The 25172-nt window shown below is 43.0% G+C and overlaps 2 protein-coding genes across 3 annotated transcripts in view; both read left to right on the plus strand.

Annotated features, from left to right (window-relative positions):
• thada (THADA armadillo repeat containing) overlaps positions 1 to 18642 on the plus strand; it is a 123039-nt gene extending 104397 nt beyond the window's left edge. Inside the window, exons 34-38 of the mRNA XM_085297600.1 lie at positions 206 to 278; positions 1239 to 1389; positions 1501 to 1623; positions 15491 to 15666; positions 17916 to 18642. Coding sequence (XP_085153726.1) covers positions 206 to 278; positions 1239 to 1389; positions 1501 to 1623; positions 15491 to 15666; positions 17916 to 18239 — 847 coding nt within the window. The 3' untranslated portion in view covers positions 18240 to 18642. The remainder of the gene's footprint in view (positions 1 to 205; positions 279 to 1238; positions 1390 to 1500; positions 1624 to 15490; positions 15667 to 17915) is intronic.
• Positions 18643 to 20839: 2197 nt separating this feature from the next.
• Positions 20840 to 24745, plus strand: zfp36l2 (ZFP36 like 2 zinc finger CCCH-type). 2 transcript variants are annotated; one of them, XM_085297607.1, is made up of 2 exons: positions 20840 to 21303; positions 21502 to 24745. In XM_085297607.1, the coding sequence occupies exons 1-2, from the start codon at positions 21214 to 21216 to the stop codon at positions 22711 to 22713; spliced, it is 1302 nt and encodes a 433-aa protein (XP_085153733.1). In that variant the 5' UTR covers positions 20840 to 21213; the 3' UTR covers positions 22714 to 24745. The 2 variants fall into 2 exon arrangements, with proteins under 2 accessions (XP_085153733.1, XP_085153734.1); XM_085297608.1 differs by having other exon boundaries at positions 20849 to 21303; positions 21505 to 24745.
• The last annotated feature ends 427 nt before the right edge of the window (positions 24746 to 25172 follow it).

Here is a 25172-nt window from a genome sequence, read left to right on the forward strand (position 1 = left end):
CTTGGGTAATGATTTCCACAGAACAACCTGAGGAGCACGTTATGCTGTCACTGTGCAAATGTTTCAAATTTAAGGGCCGATTCACTCAAATAAAAATAACTAAAAAATGTCACATTTTCTGCAAATCTAACAAATATTTTAGAGTAAAAGCTGCAAACTGTTTGCATGGGCCGTTTTGAAGTTGATGTGGTTTTGTGTTTTCAAGCGTGGAGCTCCACTGTGCTGCCCTGACGTTGGCCTCGCAACTGGGGATTCAGCTGGTGAACTCTGACCCGCAGGTAACGACCAGCTCATCATCATCAGCTGTGTAGTAATCCTGCAAAGAATCTGAGGGGTGGAGGTTGTTACCACCAGCCTTCAGCCTTGTCCTGGTCCCTTTTAGTTGTAGCTAGCTGCTACTTTAGTGATTAATGCCTTTACTACAGATCAATGGTCCCAATATGGGGGAAGTATTGGTAACATTCAACTACTACATTATATTGCTTCACCAAATGAAAATGGTTAATCTGCATAAATACGTTCTTTTAGCAAGACTCTGGATGCATTAGATGAGTACATAGGATGTTTTCCCATTTACTTACAGTGCAACCTCTCTGCTGTGTTATTGTTTGATAAAGCCCAAAATGTTACCAGTGCATAGCAAGTTTAGATTGCAGGCAGACCAGTTTAGAACCAGTTCTTTTTTTTATCCGTTTTACTGGAATACAACCAGAATGTGGTTTGGCATTTCCTTGCTGAAATAATAAAGGTGTTCCATGAAAGAGACACCATCTGGATACTAGCATAATCTGTATGTTGTTTAGCATTAATGGTGCCTTCACAGATGTGCAGGTTAAGCATCGTGTGTGCACCGATGCCCGTCTCTATTCCACGACAAGCGTTGTGGACTCTGCAAGACTCTGGATCCCTGGGAATTATTACAAAGCTTCTTTAGCTCTCAGATCTTTCACGAACTGTTGTGGGGGGTTTTAGCATAGCACATCCTTTCTTTTCTATTTTATCAATGTCCCAAGGTATTCACAGTAAGCATACACCAGCCACCATATGCTCTGAATGAAAAATATGTTCTTGCTGTGGACAAAAATGTGAAGCTTGCCGTTATCATTTTCTTACTTTGTTCTTTGGTGCAACTGTATTTGTATTTGTGCTCAAGTGGCAAATACATCTGTGAGAAGTGGGTTAAACTTCCTCATTCATATATAGCTGAACTGTATTTTTCTAATTAATCTACCATCTAGAGTTTGAGTGCAGTGGCTTGTTTCGCTCAGTGGGGGGCGTTGGTGTGCTCGTGCTGCAGCGAGGAGCGACCAGCGGAGGTCAAGCTGGCGGCCGCAAAGGTGCTGGTCAAATGTACGTCCACCCTGCTGACCAGCCCTCGTCTGCCACTGGGTGAGCCTCAGTAATGTAACAGCCTGAAGTTTGCTTTGATGTGAGAGGCTGCTTGTGGCTGATGACCTTGTGTATGAGTATCTATCTGTCCGTGTGTGTGTGCTGTGGCAGGTCTGTTCACGACAGTTTCACTGTGGAGGAGTCTGTTCGTGCTGCTGCAGGACGAAGACCAAGAAGTCCGAGATTCAGCGTCTGACTTCATCTTTAACGTGCCAGCTCGTCTGCTCAGTACAGGTACACGCTAAGAGCTGTGCATAAGCATGTCCTTGCAGACTAACTAATATAAACGTGTACCCAGCACTATTTAAAAACTTGGGTGGGTGGATTTTGTTATTACCTGCAGTGCTTAGTGACTTCAGTATCATGCAGAGTGAGTATGTGGGTTATTTTTAACTCCCTGGCCAGTAATAATTACAGCCGCATTTAACTGCTGTTGTTCTGTGACCTATCCCGTCCTCCTGTAATTTAAAAGCCATCCAGAGTCATGGCATGGTTATTCATAATAAATCTGTCAGTTCTTTATCTACGTTTTAAAAATCCTCTTATAAATTTTGCTAAAAACAACAGAAGTTATCAAATAACTTCATAGATGGATTCGTGCTAACAGTCAGTTAGCATGGACACATGTCACATGCAGTGACATCAGTGGGTCAGTGTAGCTGCTGCAGGTCAAGAAATACTGTTGTTCACTTTGAGCCTTTTTTCTTGTTTTTAAGCTGCTTTTAGTTTATATTATGTCAAACAGGTACTGTAAGTAAGCTGAAATATACGGTGGCCCTGAGAGGTTATTTTCACTGCAACAAACAACCCGTCAACAACCTGTCGAATTTCACAAAATACAACACAAATAGAAAAAAATCAACATTAATGAAGTCGAATAAAACACAGTAGAACTAGGAAAAAACAAAACTTATAAAACAAAAGAAAGTGTTTTTGGAGAAACAACAACATGACGGCGGAAATGAAAGAAACCAAAACACGTGAAGGATCGGACACTTAAAGAAGGGGAGGAAGAATCCATCCGTGTTGTGCGGCAGAACAAGGTGCAGGCATTCACATAATACTGTCGATACACGTTTGATGTTATCTTCAGTTTGGTTTTGTGAGTTTTTGTGGCATTTTTTCTTCTTTCCGTTGTGTTTTATTCCATATGTGTTGCGTTTTGAGTGCTTTGGGAGTATTTTTCTTGTTGGAGAGCATTTGGCCTTTCAGCTCTGAACTCTGTTTGACACAGTTTTTTTTCTACTCCTGGTTCTCGATGTCGTCACTAAGAATGGATCTTCGTAACACGATCTCAGGCACAGAAACCTTACCCACCTGCCGTTAAGGTGTTTTTGACAGTCAGTCAGAACAAAGCTGGGCTGAAGGGATGTAAGAGGGAGTCGAAACGGCTCATTTCAGAAAGTAGATGAAACAAACGTCTGCATCAGGACCCCTTATGAGATAAATAAGGCTGATTTTGAACTGTGAATTATGCAAAGCTACTCTAGTCCAAGAATAAAACCAAGTCAGAGCCTCCTGGCTTACACCCACATTTCTCTTATGGCCCGGGCTTGCCCGTGTTGGCTACAGACTACATGAAATAAAAGTTAAATTACTGGGCCCTAACACCAAACCAACAATAATACATAATGCATGTGTATATATAAACAGACACACACTAACAAAAAGCACCACAGACACATGCTAATGTTAAAAAGGGCCGATGACGTCATTTTGCACGAAGGGTTGGGGAGCATTCCTGGAACGAAGGGCGCTAATTCTAAGATTGACAGCTTGCGAGAGTTAGGACTGTGTGCGTGTGTGTGTGTCTTTTGTGGTCATGTGTCATTGTTTCTGGAATGTCTGAGGGCTGCGTTCTGAAGAACTTGTGCGACGGCCGGCCTTACTGAACGGTAAGACCGATTCACCCCAGTGCCGCTCTTATCCTCGCTTATCTGAGAGGACTGACAGCTGGCTGCTCCCTCACAAACAGCTTTACTGTGACTTCCTGTCCTCACAACACTCACTTCCTGTATTTTCCCAGCTTCCCTGCAGGAGCCACCCTTATTGTGTCTTTCCTCATTGATAGCATCTTGTAACAACGAGAGCCTGAAAAAATAAAACAATTTAAAAAAAAAAAAAAAAAAAAATGTCTGATGGCAACACTGTTTGTAGATTTGGTGGGGGGGAGGGGGGCATAGTCATGGGGGAAGACTCAACCCGAACTGTGGTTTAGCCGAAGGCTGATAAGTGACGGGGTTTTCTGTATTTCAGTTTGCTGTTTTTATTTCATTTGGTGGCCGTAAAAGCAAACAGAGTCAAAAAATCCAAATTTTCCCTTAAAAGCTGAGCCTGTTTCACCACCTCAGTACCAAGGAAACAACTCAAAATCCCTGGAAGTGTTTTGATACCAGTATTTATACAAAGGCACTGTGCGTGCGTGTGTGTCTGTGTGTGTGCTATAAGTGTTTATGTATATAAGGCCAGACTGGGTCAGATAAGCTGTAAGCTAAAAAAAAAAATCAGATAGGAGGTCAGCAGCACAGCGTGACTGAGATGGAGATTTTTTCTTTCTGTGCAACAGGAAAGGAACACAATAGGCATAATTACAGAGTGGGTGTCCCAGTGTGTGTGTGTGTGTGTGTGGGGGGGGGGTTCTCCTCTGTCCAGCGCTCATTTGGAGATGACAGCTTTTTGCATGTGGGCGAGGCACTGTGTCTGGCACTTACCGTAAAATACCTTACATTTCCTCATGGACGATGGGGAAGGAACAAAAACAAGTGTGAGTGTTTGCCTCCACTCTACTGTGTGACCTTTCACGCTCCAGCCAAGCCATTCAAAAAATCTGCTCTGACCGCCAAGATCATGAAAATTGCACTGAATTCCTAGTTTATCCAAGCACGTGTCGTACGCACTGCAGGAATGCAGCACGCAGCGCACAAAGGGAAGAAATGAGACGGTAAATTGGTGATCTTGTACCAGATGATTGGGCGACTTGGCCAAGGAAGTCGAATTCCTCGTGCTATGAAAAACGGCAGAAAACCAAAAAAGAATCACATCCCATTGATTATCTTTTTTTCAAACTCCTTTCTTGGGAAAATATGTCATCTTTCTTCTTTTAAAGCTTAGAAATGTTCTAAAATTATATCTGCGGCAGTTAGCTTGAAGAACATCATGGTGCTTTGGCAGTACCAAGGCCGATTTAATGAAGTCATCATGACCAGAAGAACACATGCACTGCTTGTGTGTGTGTGTGTGTGTGTGTGTGTGTGTGTGTGTGTGTGTGTGTGTGTGTGTGTGTGTGTGTGTTAGACCGTATAGGTCACATGAGAAGAAGGAATTAACCTGGAGTGCTAAATTAATCCTGAGCCGCTGACTTTGCAGCAGGCTGTGAGGCCAATTAAAGTTGTGTTATCATTTGATTTATTTGTGATTGGTCTTTTAACTAAAATGGCAAAAGTCTGGTGTTGTTTCCGTCTGCCTCTGAATATGTAACCTTGCACAAAGGCTTTGACTTCTTCTTCTCCTTCACCTGCACTGATATGAAGGTTTTCTCTGAGTGGCGACACCTGTGATTCAGGAGAATATCGCAGGAAATGCTCACATCCTCAGTGCTGGTGTAAACATGACAGACCTGTGGCTAAAAGACTGTTTATGTACAACACGACCATGGCGCTTAAGGTAGCTTTTAATGTCAAAGTGACATGTTGTTGAAACGGTGAAGTTCTCTGCCGCCTCTCCAGAGACCTGATGCTGGCAGCGAGTCCTTTGGCTCGGTGACCAATATAATATCTCAACCCTTAACGCTGCGGTCAGAGCGCCAAGAGCATAGGAATAGTGCAGCATGCTTTTCCACACCATACACACAGTATATAGTGCAGTGCCAGTGGAAAAACCCAGCTTTACTGTGTTTGTGTTTGTGTCTGTGAGAGTGTGTGTGTGTCTATTTGTGCCTTCCTCATTCCCTTCAGGCCATCCAGTGTTACATGAAGGGTAGTGTGTGTTTTATGACCTGCCACTGCAGAGTCAAGTATCTGAGGTGTGAGCTGCTTCAGATGGAGGCGGTGACTCCGGGCCCTTTGATATGGAGGACAGGCAGAAATGTGGGAACAGAGAACAGTTCAACAACACACACAAACACGTAACACACACAATTTAAGGAAGCAGTTTAAAGATTAAAAACACTGTGTCTGTGCTGTCTGTGGTGGTTGTCTCACTTTTGGTAACAGATCTGATTTTATTGTTAACAAAGATTAGGGTCCACTCTGACTGCTTTGTACCTACAGATTTAGACTATAAATCTTTAGACATATAAAGCGTTTGTGTCCATTCACTTTAAAGGGACCGTGTGTAAAATCTCACCATTAGACATCAGTAGATTACAGATTCTGGTCAACTGACTTCTGTTTTCTCCCAATTCATGTGCAGCATCTTAGCTACAGTAGTGAGCGTTCATCTTTAGTGAGTGTGCGACGTTAGTCTGCTGTCAGTGTGCCGGGTGGCGACGTCTAAAACTTTGCGAAAGGAGTTCGATACAAGTCGATGAGTCAGTGAAGCTCACAGTGAGGATTTTCTGAACTTCTCTGTTAATAAACGCTGGCGTTAGCTGCTGTTAGCCAGCATTAGTGAAACTTTCCTTGAAATGTATCGAACATTGTTGAGCTCATAGTGAAACTTGGCAAATAAACTCTCACTTCTTCCCTGAGCTGCGACCCACAACCATTGTCCTGGATAGGAAGAGCAAATCTAACTGTCCCCCACCCCACCCCCACCCTGGCAAACTGGCACCACCTTCCAAATACCTCTAGACTAATTAGGTCTGAAATCAAACTCTGTTTGTCCTCGCTGGACCTCCAGCACTGTCACGGACTTAGGCCAGGACCAGAGGGAAGACTTTATATATAGAGCATAGATGGATTTGGATGGGGCGGTTGAGATGATTTGGGCTTTGTGACATGGGCTATAAGAGGGCTTTGATTAGAATTCTGATTAGTATCACGCAGATTAACAGTGAAATGCTCAGCACACAGGTCAATCTACGTATGAAATATTTAATGTAAGTTTGCTCATTTTTAATATAAAAATGTGCAGATTTTCTAAAACAATTCTTATCAGAGCTGGTCATGATTCTTGAATAGTTGTTAAAAAGTTAAAGCTTAAATGGTACAGGCTTGCCACGACTAGCTTCAAAGAATAGTCAAATACCATCAAATGCCCATGCAGAGTTCTGAGACGGCACTCTTTCTTGCAATTTTTAAAAAGTTGATTTGGGTCTGTATCAAAATGTAGAGAGCCCTGCTTTTACTGGAGCTCCACCAAGTTTCAGGGGGTATTCACGAGGGGTCACCCCACCAGACGGGCGGCGACTTCGGTGTGGACATTTACGTTTATAACCGTGATAACTCGAGAACAAGGTGACGTAGGATTTTGAAATTCATACCATAGGTGGATCTACTAAAACATCGTGGACTCTTTTGACTCTGTGACATCGGCCTTAACGTCAAGGTTAGAGGCCAATGTTTCTGAATAGTTATTCACATTAATGGGTTTTGGCTGGGAGGAGGATGTTCTGCCTACTTCAGTTCTTCGCTTTAAGGCAGGGGTGGAGACTCCAGGCCTCAAGGGACAGTGTCCTGCAGGTTTTAGACATCACCCTGGGTCAGCACACCTGAATCAAATGATTAGTTCATTACCAGGTGTCTTGGGAACTTCAACACATGTTGAGGAGGTCATTTAGCCATTTAAATCAGCTGTGTTGGATCAAGGACACATCTAAAACCTGCAGGACACCGGCACTCAAGGCCTGGAGTTCGACACCTCTGCTCCAAGGTAACCCGCTGCTAGCGGATGCTGTGTTTACATCAACGATATCAGGATTGGTATCAGTGTTCTCGTTCTGCTCTGTACCAGAAAATGACTGAGCATTTTCCATGAAACATCAAACTGATTTTCAAAACGATGGAAGTTTTGCAAATTGTTCTATCCTTCATTATACAGTAGACTCCATTGACAGGACCGTATTTTAAAGGCCAATCCCAGTGAACCATATTCAAACAAACAACCTGGAGTAACCTATTTTGCTTACTGTAAAGACAGCGACGGGCTGTTCAGAATGGTGCCTTTCATTTGTTTACACTGGATGATGCAGTTGATCGGAAGCGAATGGCCCGGTGGAGCCGAAGGATGCTCGCTCGTGAAATGGGCCTCTTCCTATTGCAGCACAGCACTTAGTTGCGCAGTAAACCTGAGGTTTGTGTCACTCAGACGTTGTTGTAAAGCACACAGAAAGCAGAGGAGAATTACTCAAGGTTTGACTTGCTGCTGGGTCCTTTACTTTTGGAATAAATAGGCAGTTATTTCACCCTCCAGTGGAAACACACAGACAGAATTTGTGTTTTCGCTGCTTTCACCGTCTTTCACTCGAAACGACAGCCTGGGGAATGAGATTTTAATCATTTGGTGGGTGGTGTGAAATAAAAAGTCACATGTCTGCAGTAATGACTAGTGTCTGCAGGCTCTGGTGCAGTGTGTCTGTGTGCAGTGTTTTCACTGCAGTGTACAGTAGTGGTTGTGATGTGCTCTTAAGATAAAAACTGCAATGCACCGTGTCAACGTAGGTATTTCGCAATCTAACCATATCGAAGTAAATCGGCCTCATTAAGCATCCTCGTTTATTGTGAAACATCTGTAATCAGACCTAGATCTGAGAGGAGTAGTGGGTCAGTCGAATGTTTACTCCAACCCTTACGGGAGTATCTGTGGCTGTGTTTACTCAGAGCCGGATTCTCTTTATATTTGCTTTTCAGGACCATGCAGAATACATAAAAATGCCATTTCTAATTGTTAGAAGGGAGTGCACTTCTCCATCAGTTTTAAAACTAATGCACATTTAAAGTTTTTTTTGTTTAATGTAGAACTAAAACCTGAATTTAGTGTCCACTGGGAGGTGAGTCACAGATCAGAACATAAAATCACCTCTAGAATGACTAATTGTGACGTTTGCCGGTAATCTGTGTGTTATCTCATGTACAGAAATCCACGCATTTACTTTTTGCCTGTTAAAACAAACATAAGCTATTTAAAGACAGATCTGTGCAGATGAGTTATACTGCATGCTTTTAACGACAAGAAAGCTGAGAGTTCACAAACACATAGGTGGGGTGAGGTTTCCATAATTGACTGATAGGAGCCTGTTTGGGCCCTTGGTGAGGCGGTTTTTACTTGTGTTTGACTGAATAAACACAAGACTGCGATGATGAGGCTGCCAGAATACTCCCACACCGTAATATGTGTGTTAATGCTCGCTGAGGTTTCGTACATTTATCATCTGGTTTCCTCTTCTCGCTGTTGTCGTTGTTGTTGTTTCTCTTGATCTTGACACCAGAGGAAGCCGGGGCTGTAAAGTGTTTTTATTTTGCACCTCTCTCACTATCTCACACCTTTGCTTCCTGCAGCATCTGCAGCGCACGCTGTGAACAAGAAAGACTTCTTGTTCTTCTCAAGGTGGTGTGTGTGTGTGTGTGTGTGTGTGTGTGTGTGTGTGTGTGTGTGTGTGTGTGTGTGTGTGTGTGTGTGTGTGTGTGTGTGTGTGTGTGTGTGTGTGTGTGTGTGTGTGTGTGTGTGTGTGTGTGTGTGTGTTTCACACAGAGATCTTCAGCAAGAACTCTGGTACTTGATGAAGTCTACAATATTCTGCAAAACTCTGCATGTGCAAGCATACATGGATATACAGGAAAAACAGAGTTTGTGCTCTCACAAGTTTGAAAGTTAATATGTGGCAGGAGCATCTTTATTGTTCAGCACAGCCTGAACTCTCTTAGGCAGCTTTCTTGTCATTGATTTAAGGAATAGTTCTCTGGACTTCTTGAAGGACATTCAAAGCTCTTCTTTGTTTCATTGAATTCTACCAAGATGATCCAACACAGCTTCAATAACCTTAAGGCCATGACTGATAGTGGCACTGTGATTGGGCATTGGTAAGATGTTTTCCAGATGGTACTGTGTGGTGCATCAAAATCTGATGGTACTTTTCAACTTTGAGGAGATCCTGAACACCACTGTCTGAGGCCACGTCCACACTAATATGTTTTTGTTTGAAAACGCATCTTTTTCTCTCCATTTTTGGGCAAAGAAAACTGAGCTTTTGAAAACGCTCTCCAAAGTGGACACGTTTGAAAACGCCGTTTTTCTCGCCGCAGTGTGGAATGTGAACCCGGAGCCTTTAGAAAACAATGACGCATTTTAGTCATATGATGCAGTCATGTGACCAATTCAGCTAAGATGCAGGACGGCATTGTAGTCTATATTCTCGCTTGATTTTGCACTTTGTACTTTTGTGTTACTCACAGCAACAACTCCACCTCATTTTCAGTCCATTTAAAAAACTTGGAGCTTTTCCTCGACAATTTGCCGCGACGTTTCAAAGAGCCGGAAAGTAAACGGCAGACAGAAATGAGGCAGGAATCGTCTTATGTGTCACGCATGCGCAGTAAGGAACATAAGCGTTTTCAGCCGTTTCAGTGTGGATCCGCAACTTCTTGGAAACGATTTAAAAAAATAGTATGTACCAGCGTTTTTAGACGAAAACACAGTTTCCAAACTTGTGCAGATTAGTGTAGACGTAGCCTGAAATGCAACCCAAAGCCCAGAACCTCCACCATGCTTTACAGATGGCTGTAGACATTCACTGTTCTGTCTCCTGACCTCCTCTTTATACAATAATGACCAAATATTTCTGATTTGGTTCATCTCTCCATAAGATTTTCAGTCCAATTCTCGTGTAATTTGGCGAAACTCAACCTTTTCTCCCCTTTCCGTAGCTTAAGAATGGCTTCCTGACAGCCACCGTTCACTGAGACCATTTCTAATGAGGCTCAGGTGAACACTGATAGATCAACTAAAGGAAAAAATCCTCTGAACGTGGCCAGGTACAAGTGAGTGGGTGTCTAAGACAAATTTGTCAGATGTGGGCGGCTGAGTTGAAGGAATGAACTCCCACCAAAGCGAATGTGACAGGAAGTGTCCAGGATTTCTCCCATTGCCCTGACAGCCCACTGATCACCCCCATTCCTGTCATCTGCCCCTCAATGTCCCCACAATGGGAGACCTGACACCCCTTCACCTGCTGCAGAGGCTCAGTTTGTAATGTGCAGACCTGTGCTCTTACTAAAACACACAGGTCTTATCGCTGCCTCTTCATTCAGCTCTGTAATGATTGAACTGTGTGGCTGCAGCAGGACAAACAGGACCATACTACTATTAATTACTTTATAATAATCAATAGATGTCTGCTTTTTACCAAACTGAGTCTTGCAAAAGCAAGTCATTTGGAAATGTATCCATTTTCTTAATTTTCAACAGATTTTTCTCTGATGATTCTCTACGGGGACCTTGCCATCCTGTGTTTAGTTCGAGTCTATGAAAACAGAACGTAATGTGAAGACAGCGATTAGCATACTATGACCCTACGGTTATTATGATAAGCAAGGCTGAAACAAGGAAGGAAATGAATTCGTACGATGCAAGATCAGATTACTTGAGTTTTGTGTCAAACTGTTTTTACAGAGCTCGCTTTTTCTGTGAAAACATTTTTTAGAGTTGTTTACCTTCTTCGGAGGGTCACCGTAGAGAGAGTGGGTATAAAATGAGGGGGGAAGTAAGAATTACTCCAAAAATGAGTTCCAGTCTGCCAGTTTTTCACACCCATAGACTGTATATAAAAGATGCACATAAACAGTTTGCTAAGCCTCCACTTTAGCTTTATGACCATAGCTGTGACTTCAGCCAGACGTGACCACATTTAAAGGAGGAGGCTGAGCATCCACAGTATTGTCTGCTGCTACTAAGCTCTGTTAGCAATGGGCCTCCATAAACTGTATGGATGCAATGCACAGATGCCCGCTAATTAATGCTAAATATAGAATCTTATTCACCAAAACTAGAGCACAGATTTTAGTTTAGTTGAAGTTTGGTGACTCAGTTACCAAAGATCAGGCGTTTAAAGTGCTTCCAAGGATGAAAACTTTAAGCCTTAACATAAGTTTAGGTGGTGAGTCTAAATACATAAATCGTTTCTCTCTTTGTAGCTGACATTAAGAGCAAATTTAGCTATAGAACCCTTCATTTCTGCTACAAAGCTTGACCATATAAACAGGAGGATGTGTGGCCATTTTGAAGTCAGCTCCAATGTTGCCTCTGAGTTCTAAATAAATGTAAAGTCATTGTAAAGGAACAAATTTGTAAAATAACACCAGTAGTTCAAGGCCATAGCATGTGGCATGCTAAATGTAATAAAGTAGTACAAGTATTTTTACATCATGGACCAGTGAGACTCTCCTATCTGTCACTGTAAAGACATTTAGCTAAACATGCATCCCTGAGGTGTCTTCATATAGGAAAAGGAAGGATGTGACACACACACACACACACACACACACACACACACACACACACACACACACACACACATATAAAATTCTGTATAGAAGAGGGTTCATGAGGGTTGTCATTATCAATGGAAAAAGCTGTAAAACGTATGAAAATACAGTTAAAAGTTCATAATGTATGCGCTCCTTCATGTTTTCCAAAGCCTTCCAGAGGGTCGGGTTGGAGTTGGACACCAGAGGGCCCACTCTTCCCCCTCTGTTGTAGTATTTTAGCTAAAAGTTTTAAAAAATGAGTATAAAATGCTGTGATGGACATGGATAAAGTAATGGTTTTGATTGCCTTGTCAAGGAAGATGGATGCTTCCAGTTTTTCCAGAGTCTTTAATCGTATCAAACTTTTGCTTCCACTGAAGAAAAGTAGCAGCGATGAGTTCACGAGATCAACATCAGATCTCTTCTGTGCCGCTGTGTACACTTTCCCACCAGAGAAGAAGAGATCACATGCCTGGTGAAGAGTTTGTTTTGTTTCTATCAGATTTACGTTTGAAGTAGTTTCTAAAACCATGGTTACCACAGTCTGTAACAAAGCAACCAAAGATCTCAGTGAAGGTCCAAAAAAACAAAAAGGTCAAATGTTTAAAAAGCTTGAAATGGTGCGACTGTTACACTGTTTCCAAGGTTAAGTTTTTCCCTCACTCTGCTGCCCTGCCCAGCTCAAATGTACTACAGGAGTGCCAGAGGATGGAGTGTGTGCCAGTGGATGCCAACTGCAGGGCACTCCCTCCCTCTCTCTCTCGCTCTCACACTCTCAGCCCATCCTACCCGAGCCCATTCTTCCACCCAGTGATATTGTCATTTGCCAATTGCCTCGCAGTCTTTCAACACCAGACACCACCTGATTAAAATGCTTGCGTCCAACATACTGGGCAGTAATGGCAATGAAAGACAATCCCCTTGAGAAAGAGGGGCATTTTTGCGCCAAAAAAGCTTGAGAGGGAAATCGGGTTAAGCGACGTGTGAAACCGCCGTAGAGAAGCAGATAAATTGAACGGCAGCTAAAATTTCCTATTATGTCCCCTTAATGCCGGGGGAGGGCTGTAAGGGACTTGACTTCAGAGGCAGGGCTGTCCCAGAGAGAGGCGGCTTCTTGGTAAAGAAAGGAATTTGTCACTCATGCTCTTAAACTCTTAAATCTCCTCTAATACACTACAATCAGCAGGCTCTAATGTTCACAGAGTGGGTTTCCCTCCACGCTCAGACTCCGGGCTCTGCTGCGATTTTACGCCTCCTCTCAGAAGATGAAAAACAATCTGGGTTCCCAACCCTGCATGTGTGTTTTAAACTGTATGTGTGCTCATAGGGGTCCGTATACCTCCTCCCTCCCTCCTTTCCTCTTCTCTTTCCTTGGTGGTAATGTTTTGGCTAGTGGCTCTCAAAGCCTTTTGAAGTCTCTGTGTTATCTTGGTGTCAGCTGCGGCGAGGATGGTCAAGGTGGGAGAACAATACACTCAACCGCCACGTCAGATAGTTGCAGCACGGACAACTGCAGCCGTTAAATGAAGTTATGTGTTATGCTTTCCCTCTGAAGTGTGTGTCCTTGCACTTCCACTTCCTCTAAAGTCTTGCAGCACTGCGGCCTCATCACAGGCCGGCCTGTGGGTACGTGTGCGTTATGGCCCATTTGTCGAGGACTTACAAATAGCCAGAAATACATTTTTTGCTAAAACAAGACACGAACATTGCATTTGCACATCTTACACACAGAGACCGTCCTTTAATTTAACATGCAAGAGTGTTAGGAGCAGTGCTGCAATTCAAGTGTGAGCGCGTGCGCAGATTGGTGCAAGTATATTTTTGAATCTACTCATACACACCCTGATGGCGGTTGGTTGTATGAGTTATAGTTTTGTTTCCCAGAAGTACATCCAAACCCAGAGAGGACACACACACACACACTCAGTCTGGAACACAGTGTCATTGAAACATCGCAACTTCACAAACACCAGCAGCTACAAACCCACAAGGAGGTCACTGGGGGAAATCCGGTCAAGGTGGGAAACATGATTTCATGAAGTGGTCATGAAGCCCAAAACCTGCCTGGCGTCATTCTCGTCCACCATATTTGGAATAACGCCGAGATGCGTGTGCACATTTTTCCTTGTAGAACGCCTGAATTTTACAAATAGTCTTTTTTTTTTTTTTAAATTTCAACTCAAGTTTCAATTATTTTGGATTCAGTGACACACCACTACATGTAATGGTTTTTCCTTTCATGACACTCGATGGGCTCAGTCTGTGGGCTGCTGTGTCGTAGAAACATACTATAATCCGTATGTGGCTCATGCTTTCCTTGTAGTAATCTAGGTGTGTCCACCATATTTTTTTAACCCTTATCCTGATAGGGAACACCAGGTTTCTCTTTTCCCTGTCAGGAGTTTTAATACATCTGCTAAAACGCACCGACTTGACTAAGATTTCAGTTGAGGTACTCAAAGCGTCCGCAGAACACTTCTCATTTTTCAGCCAATTAACATGAGTCACTGGTAACACAGAAGAATTAGCTTTAAATGTCTAGTCGGAACATTATGCATCAATAAATACTTTTATATATTTACAATTAGTGATTGTCACATGTTACAAGAATTCAGATTGAAATGTGGTAGTACAGCAACTTGTACCAGCTGGTTAGTTCAACATTTTGTAAATTTGTAATAAAATATTTAGCACTAATTTATGTTTAATAACTGTGCATAGACGGTGTGTAGCTAATTTAGCTCATGGGCACATAAACATAATCTAACATGATTGCTGATATAACCTGTTTAGATTTGATATGTTTAATTAAAAGACATGCACCAGCTCCTCAGTAGCGTAGCATTAGCATAATTAACCATGTGCCCTAAATGCAAATAGTAAATTCTTACAGACAAACTAGGTATTATGAAATATTTAAATGTAGCAGCTGTCATATATAAGTGTTAAGTAACTTTAAGTAGCATTCTGACAAAAAAACGTTGGCCTGCTAATATAGTATTTAAAAAGAGGTCGTCTGAGGACATGCACCGTCTGTTTTAATGCCATTAGCATAACACATCTGCCAGTGACCCTGACGCTACTCTGTAATAAAACTAACATTAAATTCTTTCCTACTGAGAGTATTATCACCTTTCTTGTGTAGCTAAATTAGCTGATTGGCAAAAAAGAGTGTTAGTTTTCTAATACGATGACACGTTTAGTCTAAAAAGTGTTTAACAAATGAATTAAACCACGGCCCTACAAGAGAGTTCAGACTATGTTGGAAAATAAAGGTGTTCATACCAGATATCGACTTTGAAGGTCATTGTAACTATAATATATATCCATGTATGTCTGCACATGCTTCGATGTTTCTGTATCTATTTCCTCGTTTGATAACAAAATATATACTTTTGCACAAAGGTGTGTATTATAGCCTTGCAGGTGATTTTTACATCCAAGTTCTACATTATCAAAGTGTTTATTAGCTTAGAGATTATTTACATTTGAATGTTTCAATGTCATTTGTAGTAAATCATTAGTTTTAAAGTTTCTTGTTGGCACCACACACATCTTGCTTACCATTTCAGTTTGTAAAATCCCTCCCTGTTTCCAACTGTAACCTTGTGCCTCCTTTTGAGCTTGATTGTATAAAATGTGTTTTATATGTAAAACAGTGTGTGCATAGATTTTAAATGTTTGTTCTCTTCTGTGCTCAGACATGGCAGGTGTGTTCACGTGTCCGCCTGCGGCCCTGGATTCAGGCGTCGGGCTCCTGTGTCGGCTGTTCGAGATGTGGGGGGAGGTACAAGCCGGCATCCTTGCTCTGACAGAGTGGCTGCTGGGGGAGGATGAGCACAGCCAGGATGCAGCTGTAAATGAAGCTTCTAGTCTGGTGAGTGTCGTTCACTCAACTCTTAATTTACATGATTTTCATTTATTTGTCATTGTGACCTGAGTGCAGATGCATATGGACAACTTGAACTGTAACACTGTGGTAAAAGAACATCACGACCAGTTCGAAAAAACAGTGGGAAGTGTTTGCTAGACAGTAGACTACATATGCTAGCAATGATTTTCATTAGGTAAACGGATGCGTCTCAAGGTTGCACTTTCTATGGCTGCACAAGGATTGTTTGTGAAGTGTTAGGGTGAAAGAAATTGCTGACACTGCTGTGTAGTGGATATATTAGGTTCTATATTAACACACTGACACGAAGTCACAGTTTGATTCATGTTAATGTGGTGTCTGTGAAGTGTGAAATATCAGGAACAATTTGCTCTTGCTGTCATGTTCTGCTCTCACAAGAAGTCAATATATTTGAGTTCTTTAAGTAACCAAGGTTTCTGCTCTGTACCCACATTTGGTTTAGCCATCTGTTTAGTTGCTCGTGTATTTTTGAGCTTTGGTTGATTAGATAAACACAACCCAAAGTATTGTGTTCTTAGAGCTGCCAGTTTTTGGTACGGAGTCATATAAATCTGTTTAATGTGAACGCTGTGACTCGTACTAACCATAGACTGTATATAAAAGATGGACTGGGCCACCAACCATAGTCTGTATATAAAAGATGGACTGGGCCACCACCAGTTAGTTCATGAACTCTTCTCCCGAAGCCTCAAACTGAGTGTTTTAACTGTGGCCATCTCGATGTTTTGAAACCAGATATGAGAATCTGGGGGTGGAATGTGAGTGAGAAACCAAGGTAGATACCATATCGCAGCAACTTGTCAGCTTGAATAAAGGCCCACCGTAAAAGGTATCCTTTATTTGTATCATATCGTTTATTTGACTCCAGCTGGGACCACAACGAGCCCTGGAGTGACCTTAAAAGAGCACAATTGACGTATTAGCGATCTGTTAGCTACTTGCTAGTATTTTGGCATCTGCATTCATAATGGCCATTAAATGGAATTAGAAATGCTAATTACGGAGTTTTGACGTTGCATGGTTTGTCGAGCAGAGGGGCAGTCTGTTGGCAACACATCTGTTTGGAACCCCACAAACACAACAACCAGGTGATCCAAGCAGTATCGCCAAGTCACAACAACAGTCACTTAAATAGACACTTAAATAGCTACGCAAAACAAATGGAATCTGTTTGTTTCATAAGACTAAAAGAAACTAGTGCTTTCAGCATTAATCTCGTTAAAATGGCATTAACGCCATAACCGCATTAACGCGGCAAATCTCCGTTAGCGAGTTAGTGCGGATTGCCCATGCGTGGGGCAGCACGGCGCTAACGAGCTAACTGCGCTAACACGTTAGCGTATACGTATATATATGTGTGTATATATATATATATATCTATATATTGTGCTATTTCTTACTTCTTGTACTGTCTGTTTTTGTTACTGTTTGTACTGGAGCACCGTAACCAACATAATTTCCTTTAGGGATCAATAAAGGATTCTGATTCTGATTTTTACTGATTGCCTGGCAACAAGAACAGGATTCTTGAAACTAACTGGATGAATAGTTTCAAAAACTAGCATTTGAGGCCACAAACTCATAAGGAAAATGTTTAAGAGAGGTCATAGACCAGGCGAGTATTAGGTTTGCTTTACAATGATTTGCAGTATAATCTGACTTACTTTGGAAACCTAAGGAGCCTGAAGCACTTCCAGATGGGCACTTCATTTTTCAGGCCTGGAAGCTGTGTCCGTCTTCTATATACAGTTTATGATAGTGACTAAACCACGGAGATTTATTATCAAGTGTTTTAGGCCTGGGATTGTTTTCTCAAAGTAAAGCTTCAGAGTTAGTCTCTCCTGGCAGCAGAAAGCATATCTTGAGTTATTGTGACAAGTCAGCAAAAATCTAGCTTTTAAAGTACAACAACATTTACAAAAGTCTCTGTTTTAGGGCTCTTAAAAGCCTAGAGTTGTGTGGATACAGGCTTACTTACAACACAGAACTGTTTTTAGTAAAAACAAATACATATATGTGAGTATAGATGTTGTGATTTTTGTGAATTTAGTGAAGGTGATGGAACATTTAGCAGCTATAGATTGAGATTCTTCATTGATGATTTGGTGGAAACTGGATCGGTATTACACAACCAGCTCTAGGTGTGGGAGGGGGGAAAGCAAACTCTTTAAATTCCCTTCCAGTAAAGTGACTTCCATTTTGCTTTTGACCAGGACGATGACGACTTCCTGTTCGAGAAAGGGGATCTAAACCTATGGGCTGAGCCCATCCAGTGGGTGAAGCTGCTTCACAGACACCTTGGCTCCCTCATCCTAACCTTCAAGGACACTCAGGAACCGGGATCTGCTGGGCTGAACCAGGTTAACCAAATCCACACTCTGGCCCAAAGCAAGGCCCTCAGCTCCCAGCAGGCCCTGGACTCCCTCCCAGCTCTGCCTCAGTTCTGCTGCACCATCGAGCACGCCCGGCTGACGCTGCGTCAGCAGAGGGCCGCTCTGGCTCTAGAGTTGCTGGACAGGCTGAGACAGAGAAGCTAGAAGAGATCGGTTTTAGTTGCACCAGTTGTTTATTTTCGATGGGAAAAGACTTCCAAATATTTCAGTTATCACATAAATGGATTTTAATGGCCCGACACAGGAGACCACAGGCTGGTTTTGTGGTGAAGTCTTTTAATGATCAAGTGGAGGGAATGAAGGAACTCTGATGTTTTTTGTTTTTTACTTCATGTCTTACAAATGTTGCTCTCATTGACTGCCAGAAGCGTCATAAGTGCATGATTACTGTTCCGTTATTAGTGTACTTTTTAAATCCAATGTTCCCAACTGCTAAAATGGAAAAAATACAACATAATGTCCTGTTTTTTTTTTTCCTTTGTTTGTTTCTAAATGCTACGATGGTTTTAAAGAGGCTGCAGATGATAATAACAACACTTTGTGAACATGTGTGCAGATTTCTGGCAATTGTGGAGCCATAACAATAATTCAAGCCGGGCTTGTGCGAAAACAACACTCGGCGCACTGTTCTCTTATCAGCGGGAATGTGTCACACGACAAACTTCCAACAGTGTCAGCATTGAGCTCGCAGTGCGTCCCGCGCTCTCCATGTCCACCAGGGAATTTTAATTCGGAACAAAACAACTCGGGCGCCTTGAAGCTTTTCGGGCTTGAGTGCGGCGATTGTGTCGGCGCTGACACGTCACCAGAGTTGTATTTCAGCGTACGCTTTTGACTCCTGTGTGTTTATACGAGGTGTTATTTTCCTGTGATATTTAATTTACTGCAGGACTCTTCCCATTGGACTGCGTTTTTATTCTTCCCTCTAGTTTTCCCGGTTATGTAATTAGGAGGCAGGCACAATACGCTACTGTCCTCCCTGAGTGTGTGGATCCATGCTGCCCCCTCATTCAGCTGGACCCTTCTCTCTCCCTCTCTCCCTGGTAGCCATGTTCCCAGTTACAGTAAAACTGACGTAATGTTTTGGAGCGCCTCGACATCCCCCAATAAAAACAGAGCCGTGCAAAGGGAGAGCGGTTTCTGCGGGACGAGGATGTGTTCGAGGGATTTCTCAGGAGCCTCGCTGTGTCTGTCCTTCACATTAAACTATTTATCACAACTTTGCAAATAGTCCTGGGGCAGCCCTCAGCCTAATTTTAGGGTTGGTAGTAGTAGATTCCAAGCTCTTATGTCACTTGTTTTTCGCTTGTTGCTATTTTCCCTTTTTTTTTTTTTTTTTGCCCTTCTTCCATCTCTAACCAAACCATTCAGCCCTTAACAGTACACTGAATCATGTCACAGAAGGAAAACTTTTAGAATCACTCTTCCAATTATAATAATATATGGAAAACCAGTGTTGCAGAAACCAGTCATTTCTGGTGATATGTGTTGCTTTTTTCCTTCTTTTTTTTTTAAATACCCTCCTGCCTGAAATATCTGCATTTCGGAGGCCTGATATAGAGCTCCCGTGCTCTGCTGCCAACTCTGCAATCTTTCCACTGTGGTTTTTTTAAAAAATCTTGTCATAACTCCAGAGAGCAGACTTGAGGAGTTTGACATTTTCATGTGAACATTTTGCCATCCTTGCAAGGATGGGGGGACTTATTGCAACCACACTGCACTCTTTGACTTTACAACCAAGGGACTTTTTATTGTTAGGCAGGGAGGTTTTGTTAAAATGACAAAAACATGTTAAAAATGATTATTTTTTTTTTGCGTCTCAGGAGCTTTACTTTCACCTCTTTGTGCAGAAATACGAATTGCTGTGCTTTTATTTAAAAAAAATAATCAGTTAAAAGTATGATAGTGCTCCAGTTTAACTGTCCTGGGTGGACCTCTAAAATCTTATCCAGCTCTGGTCAGCAGGTGGCGCCTCAGTCCTCCTCCCCCTTCGCCGATCCCCCTGCTGCTCTCTAGGGGGCAGTGTTGCTCTGTCGCTCCACACAAAAACCACATTCCTGCACAGTCTGGGCCTTCTTGAGGTTGGAGGATGGTGAAAAACAAGTTTTAGAGGAACTTAGATGAGTGCTTTAAAAAGACTGAACCAAAACAAATCTATTTACTGCAGTAATGACTCTGCACGTTGTGCTTTAGGAGTGACGGCTTCAAAGGTGAAAGCCAACACTTTTAAAAAAGTTTAGTCGTGACAAGATTAAAGTGGATCATGGTGGCATATAGAACCTGTGTGTGTGTGTGTGTGTGTGTAGAGTGGATACTGTGGATTATGCAACCAGTGGAGTCTAAAAATTGTGCTGCACTCTGACTGGTCTTTTCTGCGCTCATACTTGTGGTCTCACCCCATCCACAGGCAGAGAAGCAGGGAGAGGCTGAATTTCCTTCCATTACAAATACATGTGTCAGCTTCTAAGTGCACAAGAAAAGAAGACTGTCGGTTCAAATCCCAGGACTTCAGGAGCCTTAAAACCTCCCTCTATTTACGACAGCGAGCTTCGCTAATGCGCTGCAGGCTGGCACGCATTCATAGTAGAGTACCACATTCTTTCTCAACGAGCCCAAAAAGCAAAACCAGCTTCCACAAAATTGTGTGATTTAAAAAAAATTTAAATAAAAAAATAAAAAAAAAGTTTCGGGGGCGTGAGAGGGTGGTGGTTGGGCTGGAGTTGTATTTCATTTTCAAGGCGTGGTGTTAAAGAATAGACGGCCAACCGGTGAATGGAAGTTTTTTTTTTCCTCGGGGAGGAGGCGGCTCCTCGAAAAAAGTTTGCGCCGACTTGAGCTCGCCCCTCCCCGGCCACGCAACATTTATACGAAGGCTTAGAGCTCCCAGCAAAGCACTCTGGCTCAGCGCTTCTTAAGGGGAGGAAATAAAACCACCTACAACTCAACAACACAAACCTAACCCCCCTCTTTCCCTCCCTCCTGTTTCTTTCACGGACTTAAACCTGCACAGAAGCTTTTTAAGCAACTTTTCAAAAGTTTTATTTTTTTTTCCACAACCAAAAACCAGTCGTGGCACAAACTACTGCTCGTCGCATTCAAGGATCCTGCTCGGTCCTCCATGAAAGAGTCAGTGCGGCAGCAAGTTTGGGCAAAAGAGATGTCAGCGACCGTCTTGTCAGCTTTCTACGACATGGACATGCTTTATAAGGTAAAGTTTGACGCTTTGAGAGTCTTTTCTTGTTCTGAATGAGTTTTGTGCTTGAAGTGGCGTACTAACTTGTGCACAGTTTGCATGTGTTCGACTGCAACAAGTTGTAAATACTGCAGGGCAGTCTTTATGCCATGTGCTCAAAACAGTAACGCAGTTAACTGTCTGAGACGCTAACTTGGTGTCATTTCTTCCCAGCAGCAAGATAAAAGCATGAACATGAACGCCCTCCACATCAACAGCATGCTGGACAAGAAGGCGGTGGGAGCTCCGGTTGGCGCTCCCGGCTCCGGCGGCGCCTTCACGCCGGGATTTTACCGCAGAAACTCGACCAGCAACGTGGAGGCGATGAACAACGGCAACAAGTTCTCCATGGGCACCTACGACAGCCTCAAGGAGAACACGCCGAGCAGCAACAGCAGCGCCACGGTCCTCATTAACAAGGAGAACAAGTTTCGCGACCGCGCTTACAGCGAGAACGGAGAGCGCGGCGTGCTGCAGCAGAAGCCCGGCTCACAGATCAACTCCACCCGCTACAAGACCGAGCTGTGTCGGCCCTTCGAGGAGAACGGCTCCTGCAAGTACGGCGAAAAATGTCAGTTCGCTCACGGCTACCACGAGCTGAGGAGCTTGTCCCGCCACCCTAAATACAAAACTGAGCCGTGCCGCACCTTCCACACCATCGGCTTCTGCCCGTACGGTCCCCGCTGTCACTTTATCCACAACGCCGACGAGCGCCGGCCCGCTCCGCCCGCCAACGCTAACGTGCAGACGGTGGAGCCCAGATCGGCTCGCGAGCTCTGCGGCTACGGCCAGAGAGAGGTCCTGCCGCCGCAGCAGCAGCTCGGCTACACCCAGAGGGACAGACCAAAGCTTCACCACAGTCTCAGCTTCTCCGGCTTCTCCACCCACCACGGACTGGAGTCTCCCTTGCTCGACAGCCCGACGTCCCGGACCCCTCCGCCTCCCACCTCAGCCTCCTCCTGCACCTCCGCCCACAGCTACTACAACGACGACGTTCTGTCTCCGAACTCCGTGCCGTGCATCAACAGTGCCTTCTCTTTCCCCGGACAGGACCTAAAAGCCTTACTGGCCCCGCTGACTGTGCACACCAGCAGCAGCTACGCCAACAACCACTCCGCCGGTGCCTACTACGGGAACGTGCAGAGCAGCGTGTGCCCACCTTCCCCGCCGACCTACAACATGAGCCACTTGCAGGCGTTGCGCCGCCTCAACGAGTCGCCGGTGTTCGATCCTCCTCCTAGCCCGCCAGACTCGCTCTCTGACCGGGAGAGCTATGCGAGCGGGTCCCTCAGCTCTTCCGGGAGCCTCAGCGGCTCCGAGTCCCCGAGTCTGGACGCTGGAAGACGTTTGCCAATCTTCAGCAGGCTGTCGATTTCAGATGACTAATCACACTTTTCTTTTTTCTTTATTTTTTTTTTTCATATGGATTATGATGGACGAGTCAGGGGAGGTGGGTTGTCAGTGAGTGAGAGACTGTCCTTCAAAGCAGAGGATCCCACCCCACTGCCCTCATTTCAGCAGCATCCATCCCTGCTGAAGTGCCTTCGTGCAAGACTTTTAAAATCTCTACCAGCTCTAAAGGTGCTGACCCTGCTCCGACCTCGCTGGAGGGGGGCAAGAGGAGAGTCTCACCCGCAGAGATCAATAAAGCTTCAGTTTAAAGTGTCCTTGACCTGGCATTAGTCTAGTATTTTTTTTCTTTATATGTAATATAGCTGTAATAAAACTTAGATAGCAAACAGAAGGCATTCCATCAGTGCCTTGCCCAAGGGCTCATGGCAGCCCTCTTCTCCCTTATTGTTGCTCTATCAGGCAAGCCACACTTTTCCTGGGATTAAGTGTGTGTGTGTGTGCGCGTGCGTGCGTGTGTGTGTGTGTGTGTAACATGACTTGACAAGAAGAAGAGACTGTAAGCGGTTTCAGATTTCCTCCCATCCTGCCAAGAAAATGCCTTGACTTAAAGTAACATTATTATTTTTTTTCATCCTCTTCTTCTTTCCTCTCTGAAAGCTTCAACTTCCATTCCAGATCTGTCTCTCACCCAGCGCCACCCAGTGGTTCGTTTGGTTAGTGTAGTTTGTTGCTTGGTTAAAAAGCACTCTTGAGTTGGGCTTGTTTGGGGAAATCACTGCTGATGGTTGAATATATATTTTTTTAGCTGTTTCTTTTTTTTTCTCTTCTTTTTTTGAGTGATTTACATAGCGGTGCATAACTGGCTATGGACTATTTAACTTATTTATTATCTTGTGAAAAAAAGTATAGGCTACATTGGTAATTTGTGTCCATACTGTATTTATCAAGTATGATGAAGCAATAGATCTATATTCTTTTATGTTTAAATTATGATCGCCATTATTAATCTGCATAAAGTGGAGTGTATGTTCTTTTCACAGTAATATATATATTGTTTTTTCTCCTTTTTTGTAACTTCACTTGGTTATTTTTATTGTAAATGAGTAAAAAAAAAAAATCTTAATTTAAGAGAACGTATGTGATATTTATTTCATTAATTTTGTTTCCTTGTTTACGTTTATTAAAAGTTTGCGTGATTGCTGTTTGCTCCTGAGGTTGTGTGTCAGAGCTGTAGAAGGCTTTCTTTTTTTTTTAATTTCTTTTTTGAGGATCCTTATTTAGATGTGTCTGTAGAATGTATAAACAATGGTTTGTCATAGACCGTCCAAACCTTCGTTCCTCTTTTCGTTGATCTAGATCAGACTTCAGTGACAAAGAATCAGAGTCAATAAATTAACCAAAAAGTATTTTTTTTTTTTTCCTTTTTCATTTTCTGTTTGCACGAGGTCACACTGTGATTCCAGCCACGTGCTAAAGAATGTAGCAATCCCTTGTGCCCCAGTATTATTGTGTAGTGCCTATGGGGTTCATAATCTTGACATGCCTTAAAATTAACCAAATAAAGTATTTTTCCTACATTGCATCTTTTTATAAATCCAGATGGAACTGAATGTAGTGTTGGATTTTTGTTTTTTCTAGAGGTTGTTACCACTCCAGACACTCTGACAGGAAAAAAAGAAAGGAGGAAAAAAAAAAAACACAACTGTAAACTTTCTCAAAGTCCCCATTCCTCGTTTTTGTTTGGTTTTTTTAAAATATTGAAATCTAGTGTTGAGTTTGCTGGAGAGGGAAGTTGGATGGACACATTTGGATTGTACATAGTAGGTACAGGGGGATGCGCACTATGTACTTTTGACTACTTTATCAGAAGTAAAGCTTTTTGAATGTAACACACAGAAAAAAAAAATGGAGAAAAAAAAAGACGGACAAAAAGACAACCGAGAGTTGTGTTCTTTTCTTTGGGGGGGGGGGTCAGTTCACTACAAATTGAGTGTGAGACTGTTAACTTTGTACTGTACATTTTTTTGTAGTTCTCCCAATAAAAAAAAAAAAAAAAAAAAAAAAACATCTTTTGAAAAAGTTTCAGACTCTGACTTCTTGTAAATGTATGATGATGTCACACACGGTCAAAGCGCTGACCAGCTAGTTTTACCCCAGTGCTGCTGCGATGCCCCCCCCTTTCTCCGGATGTGTAAATGCTCTCTGCAACGGTTGTGAAAGTTCACTGCAAACATGGAAAAGGGGTACAGAACAAACTGGAGATGGTGTTGCGTAATGAATTTTCAAAATGAAAAACTTAAGAGGCACTGGGCCGTGGGAGGATACGATTTCAATCTTTATTATGTCGATATACGTGATATCGACTGGCACTCTCAACCCTCAGACTGCAGAAGAAGTGCCACACAAAGTTAAAGCACGATATCCTGCTCACTTCCAGCTCCTTGTTTTTAATCTGGGACTAGCTTTCTTGCTTCATACTGGCTTTGGGCCGA

This window comes from Mchenga conophoros, linkage group LG13 (genome assembly GCF_057382185.1).
Source record: "Mchenga conophoros isolate Kocher_MC1m ecotype Shallow Benthic linkage group LG13, M_conophoros_male_GT1.1, whole genome shotgun sequence".
Taxonomy (NCBI): domain Eukaryota; kingdom Metazoa; phylum Chordata; class Actinopteri; order Cichliformes; family Cichlidae; genus Mchenga; species Mchenga conophoros.

Coding starts and splice junctions, on each gene's coding strand:
- zfp36l2 (XM_085297607.1), top strand. CDS start 21,214: ATGAAAGAGTCAGTGCGGCAGCAAGTTTGGGCAAAAGAGATGTCAGCG. Junction 21,304..21,501: donor ACATGGACATGCTTTATAAG/GTAAAGTTTGAC, acceptor ATTTCTTCCCAG/CAGCAAGATAAAAGCATGAA.